General features: G+C 38.6%; 1 protein-coding gene across 1 annotated transcript; it reads left to right on the top strand.

The window, feature by feature from the left end:
• Window positions 1-1,605: 1,605 nt before the first annotated feature.
• LOC128554449 (uncharacterized protein F54H12.2-like) lies at window positions 1,606-2,574 on the top strand. Its single transcript, XM_053535731.1, has one exon. It carries the CDS (start codon window positions 1,606-1,608, stop codon window positions 2,572-2,574), a length of 969 nt encoding a protein of 322 aa, XP_053391706.1.
• The last annotated feature ends 6,653 nt before the right edge of the window (window positions 2,575-9,227 follow it).

Raw genomic sequence — 9,227 nt, 5'->3', positions numbered from 1 at the left:
ATGTCTCAGTCAGATTCGGCTAGCGTGGAGGTGACAGACAATACTATGACGCTTTGTAAAACTCGTGAGCCAAAAAATCGTCTCACTTACATGTCACAGATTTTTGCCATTTATTTTGTGCTGGTGGTTTCCATCATTCAACTCTGTCTGAAATCTGAAGAAAGGATTTGGTTAATTCTGCTCAGTAGCACACTTGGTTACATTTTACCCACCCCAGGTTTGAAATTCATTAAACAACCTACGTTGAAAAATCTAGCTATTGGTCAGCAGCGATGAATTCGTTTTACATAATGGTACTCAGTGACAGCTCTATGAGCATGTTTTCTAACAATACACAGAGTGAATTCAGGACAAAATTACCCAAACCCATTCATGTCAATAAAGATGATTATGAAATGGCTTTGGTCGAACTCATCATTCCTTCTCAAATTGTCAATGTGACAGAGGAGGAATCTCAATTTCAAGTTGTTACCACCCATGCCAAACTAGGCAAGGAATTTAGTAAATTTCCTTCCGCTAAGTGTAGGAAAATCAATGATCAGTACACGTTTCATTGCTGTATCAAATCTGGGGTATATTCTTCCCCAGAGCTTCTCATTACTGAAATCGACAATACTATTCAAAAAGAACTGGAAGACATTTTCCATAAAATTTCCATAGTGTTTCATATAGGTTATTCCCAACCAAGGAGACGTATCAAATTCAATACCGATACACAGCATGTGGGTATACATTTCCATCCTAGTTTATTACTTAAGCTTGGGGGAACAAGTCAACATCTGGGAGATGTTTATCCTGGGGATGAACATCCATTTCCTTACGGTGTGGATTTGAATGTGGGCACTAATCATTTATTCATTTATTCTGATCTGGCAGATTTTACTTTTCTGGGAGATATTGAGGCACCCATCCTTCGTGTGGTTCCATTTGAACCGAGCAAGAAAGATTCAAATCATGTTCACGAAGAATTTGTCAATTTGCATTATGTCCCCATCTCCAAATCCAGTTTTGATGAAATAAGTATAAATATAAGGGGTGACACTGGACAAACCGTTCAGTTTGTTGGTGGCAAGTCTATGGTGAAGCTGCATTTTCGAAAGAAATCACGACTAAACTTATGATCACAATGTATCCCGTGTATCGTGGTGTTCCTCGCCAGTACGGTCATGGGCTTGGGTCTATCTTTAAATCAGCTATCAAAACAACATCTCCTTTAGTGAAACCCATGGTTAGATCAGCACTTAGAGCCATCAAACATGAAGGCCTGGGTGCAGTCAAGGATATCATGTTAGGAAGAAATCCAAGAAAGGTGATAAAGTCTCGTGGAGTGAGGGCACTGAAGTCTGTTGGAAAAGCAGCAGCTTTATCCTTGGGAAAATCTTTGATCAACACTATAAAAGGTTCAAAACCAAGGCGTCGTCGTCAGTACTCATTCCGACATCGTGGAAGAAGGGTGGTGGCGATACCGCAACGTGGTCGTGGGAAAAAAACGTTCACAAAGAAAATCTAGACCTCTCGATATTTTCGACTGAAAAAAATATGATGAAACACGGTTCTTGCGAGTGTAGCAAAACGGAACTTGATTTTTCTTCTGTACCTCCAACCATGTCAGCCATGCAAGATGGACAATGGACGGAACATTACCCGATTTCGGCTTTGAATAATTCAGCGCCCATCGAATTTATTATTCCTCCACAAACGGAAAAATGGACAGATTTGAATCAGTCCTATTTGTACATCAAATTCAAAGTGACTAAGGCTGATGGAACAGACCTGGAGGCTGCCACTGAAACTTCTGTGGTCAATAACTTTTTCCACAGTATTTTCAGTAGCATTGATCTCTATTTGAAGAATAAACTGATTTCGACCAACACACACACCTATCCGTACAGAGCCTACATTGAAAATCTCTTATCCTACAACAAAGAATGTAAAAACACACAACTGCGGGCGTTTGAACTCTGGGATAAAGATACATCCGGTCATATGCAGGCTAATACACGAGGTGGAGCTAATAGTGGATGGAAAGGTCGCAGAACTCGTATTGCCGAAAGCAAATCCTGTGAACTCATTGGAAGATTACATCTGGATTTATTCCTACAAGAGAAATACCTCCCCAATGGAATTGAAATACGCCTCAAGTTGAACAGAGCCTCACCCAACTTCTGTCTCATGGGCACAGCCGAAGGAAAAGTTGATATCCAGCAAGTGGGATTCAACGTGAGGACGGTTGAATTGCTTCCTGTGGTGGCCAACGATTTGAATCAGGCCATTAGCCAGCATAACATGAAGATCCCGATACGACGCGCTGTAGTGAAAACATTCACGATCCCCGATGGACAGAGATCTAAAATTGATGATCACTTGTTTCTTGGACAACTTCCAAAACGACTCATCATTGGTATGGTGAGAAATGCAGATATGAATGGAGACCCCGCCACCAACCCGTTTGATTTCAGACATTTCCATCTGTCTAAACTAGAAGTCAGTATCGACGGGAAAACCATTCACAACAAAGCCTTCCAACCAGATTTTGAAAATGGAGAATGTATGCGATCCTACATGTCACTCTAACAGGCAACAGGAGCTCTTGGACTCAACAGGTCGATTGGACTAACTATGGCAGAATATAAAAGTGGCTACACTCTCTGGGGATTTGATCTCACCGCAGATCAAGGTTGTGAGGAAAGTCAACTTCACCCTATAAAACGGGGAACCTCAGGATAGATCTTCAGTTTGCACAATAACTTCCTAGCGTTGTGAACGTGATAGTGTACGCAGAATTTGACAATCAAATTGAAATCAACGGATTGAGAGAAGTCTTCACAGATTATTAAACATGGATGGTCATGCCTATGCCAGACAACTCAGAGAAGATGCTGAGAAAGTGAAATACCACAAACCGATATTCAAAAGAAAACTAAAGAATATGCGAGACACCTTAAACGAATGTGTTGTGGACGAACTTCAAACACTCATCTTCGATGAAGTACATAAGAACTGTTATAGATGTATTGTGGATCATCCCAGTCAGTTACAACATCAACTGTGTTTGTTCACATCTACGGAAGAGTGGGTGGAGTTGTACATTGAAAAAGCTTTCAATCAACTGAATCTCTACAATGTGATGGAAAAATGGTATCCTAAACTGAAGCTTATGGACGTGCATGGCAGTGAGAAAGTACAAGCCCTGCATATGTGGGTCGATATAAGGGACAAGTTAGCCCGTCATCAATCAGATCCACGGGAAAGCTGGATGAGTATATGGGCAGATCGAGTGAAAGACGTCTGGAATCATGAATACCCATGAACTTCAATACATCTTGGATAAATAGTTTTTATTGAGAACACTCAATGGAGAAGTGTGTCCTAAGGATCATCTACCGAAACAGAAACGGTGTCATGTGAAAGCTTACATAGTGAACACACATGACTCAGATAAACCTGGAGAACATTGGGTGGCTATTTACTTCAGAGAAAATACAGCCATCTGCTTGACTCTTATGGATTACCACCCTTAGAGGAAGCTATTCGACCCTTCTTGGACGACAATACCCGAAGCTGGACTAGGAACAACATACGACTTCAAAGTGGATGCAATGCCATATGTGGTGTTTACTGCATATTTGCTTTGGACGCTTTAGCCAGAGGATATGATTTAGAGACTATATTGACTATCAAAATTCGTTTAGAGCCAAGATATTGGCATCTCAATGACAAGGATGTAGGAACTTGGTTCAAACAGTTCTACGGACACTTGTATGCAAAAGCTAGATCACTAGCTAAACCTGAACATTGCCAGTGTTGTACATCAGATCAATCTGATAAACTTGCTTTAGCTTTGTTTAAACTGTATGTGCTAGACCATGATTATTTGTATCCTTAATGTTCTTTGTTAATACAGTTACTTGTTCAATAAAAAAATGTGTACACAAAATATTCTTTTGTTATTTTTCCCTATCTAGGGGTAGTAGTAAAGGTGCCATAACCCCATCCCTCAAAAAAGACCAGTAGTCCTGGTCTTTTTTCAACTTAGCCATGTAGATGTTGGTCCTCCATGTAAGATCAAATCTCATTGGCTAATATATTGATTCTCTATCCGGTCCGCGCGATCCCTATATAAGCAAGTACATTGGCCTACATTCCATCATTCGTTCACAATGGAGTCCATTGCCGAGCAAATTGAAGAGCTACAACAACTTGAAGCCAGAGAAAAAGAGAGGTGGAGGGATACCCAACGTCGAACGAATGAGGCGTTAAGGATCATCCGATCCTTAAGAGATAGAGAACAGTGGAGGCGGGCGGAAAGACAAAGAATGGAGGAGCGATACATGGGGCGGCGCTATGTCAGAGTGGTCAGGGTTCACCCTTATGTCCAAAGGGTCCCTGCTGATAGCACCACTGAGTAGAGATGCTACTCAGAAACACAACGGCCCTTTTCAGGGCCACTCCATTTCTTTTACGAAAGAAAGTACCTTTTCTCTTATTGTCTACTGGTATATAATTATAGTACCCTAAATGGTGATATGGCACCTAGCAACGCATGGGGTAGTGATATGGTACCCTAAATGGTGATCCGGTACCTGGATGGTGATCCGGTACCGGTGGATGGTGATCTGGTACCCTGGATGACGGTCCCTAGCAACGGATGGGCTGGATGGCGATCTGGTACCAAGGTCCGTAGCAACGGCCTCATGGTGATCCGGTACCGGTACCAGATCACCAGCCTATACTACTTCAAATATTATTGTTTGCAGGTTGCGTTTTGTAAATTATTTCATTTGGAAAATGCTTCAATAAGGAGATAACCGTAGTTGGGTGGGGGAAAATAGAGAAAAAAATCAATGTATTTCATGGCCGTAGAGTTATATTGAATAAAACGGAATCGTCAAAGTTCTTGATATCTAAATAAGATCTTCTTAAATATTTTCTGAATAATAAAATAAATGAAAACGGGGGATCTTCATGGCAGATTCTTGAAAAACCTATTTCCTTTCTGTTGGTAAGCTAGATATCGATACGTTGATACATCATTTATGGTGTTAACGCCACACAAATGTTTTGTTCATTATGTCCTGTATAGATATATTTTTGTATATACAGGTCAATGAAAGTACAGGGAAATGAAATATTTTTACTAAAACAGATTCACATTATTTACAGTGTCAAGTAATTTACAATCTAAATATATTATCTATAAATATACTTCATTATTATAAACACTTTTGTAATGGTTGATCTACGAGCTACGACCCAGGTCAACCAATTCTAAACACTTTTCTAATGGTTGATCTACGATCTACGACCCAGGTCAACCAATTCTGAACGCATTTCTAATGGTTGATCTTCGATCTACGACCCAGGTCAAACAATTTTAAACACTTTTTTAATGGTTGATCTACGATCTACCACCCAGGTCAACCAATTCTAAACACTTTTCTAATGGTTGATCTACGATCTACGACCTAGATCAACCAATCCTGAACACTTTTCTAATAGTTGATCTACGAGCTACGACCCAGGTCAACCATTTCTAAACACTTTTCTAATGGTTGATCTATGAGCTACGAACCAGGTCGACCAATTCATACACTTTTCTAATGGATGATCTACGATCTACGACCCAGGTCAACCAATTCCGAACGCATTTCTAATGGTTGATCTACTATCTGCGACCAAGGCCAACCAATTCTAAACACTTTCTAATGGTAGATCTACGAGCTACGACACAGGTCGACCAATTCTAAACACTTTTGTAATGGTTGATCTACGATCTACGACACAGGACAACCAATTTTGAACTCATTTCTAATGGATGATCTACGATCTACGACCCAGGTCAACCAATTCCGAACGCATTTCTAATGGTTGATCTACTATCTGCGACCAAGGCCAACCAATTCTAAACACTTTCTAATGGTAGATCTACGAGCTACGACACAGGTCGACCAATTCTAAACACTTTTGTAATGGTTGATCTACGATCTACGACACAGGACAACCAATTTTGAACTCATTTCTAATGGTTGATCTGCGAGCTACGACCCAGGTCAACTAAATCTTAAACACTTTCGGTTGATCTACAATCTACGACCCAGGTCAACCAGTTCTAAACACTTTTTTAATGGTTGATCTACGATCTACGACCCAGGTCAACCAATTCTAAACACTTTTCTAATGGTTTAGCTACGACCCAGGTCAACCAATCCTGAACACTTTTCTAATAGTTGATCTGCGAGCTACGACCCAGGTCAACCAATTCTGATCGCATTTCTAAAGGTTGATCTACCATCTACGACCCAGGTCAACCAATTCTGAACGCATTTCTAATGGTTCATCTACGATCTACGACCTAGGTCAACCAATTCCAAACACTTTTCTAATGGTTGATCTATGAGCTACGACCCAGATCAACCAATCCTACGAGCTACGACCCAGGTCAACCAATTCTGAACGCATTTCCGATGGTTGATCTACGATCTACGACCCAGGTCAACAAAGGAGACATTTTTATTGACGACCTACGATCTACGAGATACGCGCCAACTTCACATTTTTGTTAAATAGAACATTTTTTTAAAAATAATAACGTGGCAGGCGCTATAATAGAAGCCTTTTAAACACATGTAGCTTAGACTCAAAACATCGCTTTATAGTACACATCGCTTTATTATATACTCGTAGAATAATAATCTGTTTCAACACGATACGTTAAAACTCGTGCACTCAATGGTTTGGACTATTTTTATCATTTTTAAGAGCGGTTTGTATAATATAAAAAAGTCAGTATATCGGTTACCAAAGCGCCATTTCTATAATATGCCAACAGATAACGAAAAGTATTAATGCAATTTAATTAACTTTATGGGTAGGTTCTGAGACCCTTAGTTACACAAATGTAGAACATTATATTGAAGTGTTAACGACGGACATAGACTTTTTTATATTGGAGAAATGTTGTCAACACCCGGTATCAATATTTAAAAAAATAATTATTGCATTGTTTTTCAAATGTCCAACGAGTTTTAACATACATGTATAATATATTCTATATTATATTTTGTTAAATCAAACCCATTTCGAAAAATCACGAAAGTACCAACAGTACAAGTTAGTCGTTTATGATATCACGTTATATTATCTTCTTTCTCATGGTTCATATTACGTATACTGTAGTATGACATTGAAAAGACAGTCGTGCATTTTTAACATTGTTAGTGCCAGTGAAGCTCTTAATTATATTTAATGAAAAGAAACCTTAATAACATAATACATATAGATACTAAATAGCAATGTAAATACTGATACTGTTTATTATAAGATTTTTCTTCCTGTCTATGAGAATGCATATTTCATATAGCTACTGTTTGAAAAACAACATACGGGTACAAATTACATACATCTAGTTCATAACATTGATACAAGGCAGTCAATGTGGCTACACTTGTTCACTTGAAACGTAGTATAATTTATGCATATATCTTTTCGCAGGAGTATCTTAAGACATTATGAAATATGGCCGAAGGCCAGACGGTTGAGTATGGCGCCCTTCCAGCACCAGATTTGCCGCCAGTGCCATCTGTTGATGGAACAAGTGGAAACTCTTATATATCGTTACAGAACCAAAACACAAGCACATCAATAACAAGACGCTCACATATTCAGCCCTTGTTCAGAAATATAAATATGGTATGATTATCTATATATATGTTTAGAAGTATGTTACTACAATATAATAAGTAGGTTTATGGCATTTGTGGCTTTTGTGTTGTATCTAACGACCCGCCCGCTTAGCTCAGTAGGTAGAGCGTCGGTCTACGGATCGCAGGTTGGCGAATTCGATCCTCGGGCGGGGCGTATGTTCTCCGTGACTATTTGATAAACGACATTGTGTCTGAAATCATTAGTCCTCCACCTCTGATTTATGTGGGGAAGTTAGCAGTTGCTTGCGGAGAACAGGTTTGTACTAGTACAGAATCCAGGAACACTGGTTAGGTTAACTGCCCGCCGTTACATGACTGAAATACTGTTGAAAAACGGCGTAAAACCCAAAACAAACAAACAAATTGTATCTAACGAAGTCCTATTGATATGTGTCAATATATATTTTGTTTTATTACATAAAAACAAATCAAAGTAAATCTGGAAATTATACATAAATACAGGTAGCACCAAGAGCCGATGATGATAATGTAGTAAGCTTACATCCAGGACATATGCAAAATGTCCATGGAGCTACAGGAACAAACTTTATTCTAATGCATGAAATCCCAGACAACACGCAAATTTACAACAGACAGGAAACTAGATTAGAGGCGTATTTTAGAAGATTAAGGACCTTTCGTAATTGGCATGTACCCTTCCTAGATCGCGAAGTTCTTGCAGAAGCAAACTTTTCGTACACAGGTATAAAAACTATTATAGACACTTCAAATGCAAGTATAAAGTGTTCGTTTGAAAAAATAGGCACAAGTGAGTCGGATGTAAATCTTATTTACGAACAAACTAATAATTAATCAACACTCATTGTTACATGTACTTCTTCAAAGTAAATTAATGACGCTTTTGAAATAGGTAGACTGTAGTAAAATGTTAAAGCACTAATTGTAAGTCTGAACATTTGTTATTCTGATTATATCAAACAGAATATCCTTAGGAAACATAAAATGCAATTATGAAAATAATAGCAGACTCAATTTATAAGAGGTGATGAAATGTCAGAGGTGATGAAATGTGCAACACTTCCACATCCCACCTGCTGACGAACACAGAAGTCGTATTGAAACTAGTTTTTATTACTAATTTGCAATACATTTGACTGTGTAAAATGTTACATAAAAAGGATCTTTTCACTGCAATCTGAATAAATTAAAGAAATTAAAGTAGTTATTATGTGGATCGAGTTATTCACTTTTTACCATGCATTTTGTTTGTTTACATTTACATCATTGATGATCATTCTGGATTCGTCAGCTACTTTTTATTATTTATTGTTATCTTGAATTTCTTTTAAAGGTATGGGCGACACTGTAAGATGTAACGAATGTGGAGGAGAGTTGTCCAACTGGCAACCAGGAAATGATCCCAGACTAGAACATTTAAATGCGTTTGGATTCATGTGTGATTAAAAATAACATACCATACCCTGCTATGGACCTGTGGAATTTCTGTGGGATTTTTTTGTTTGTTTTTGTTTTCTTTGTATTGATCGGCCAACTGCCAAACAC

The sequence above is a fragment of the Mercenaria mercenaria genome, unplaced genomic scaffold, assembly GCF_021730395.1.
Source record: "Mercenaria mercenaria strain notata unplaced genomic scaffold, MADL_Memer_1 contig_5045, whole genome shotgun sequence".
Classification (NCBI taxonomy): Eukaryota; Metazoa; Mollusca; class Bivalvia; order Venerida; family Veneridae; genus Mercenaria; species Mercenaria mercenaria.
Note: the sequence above shows the minus strand (reverse complement) of the source record. Positions and strands in the feature narration are given on the sequence as shown.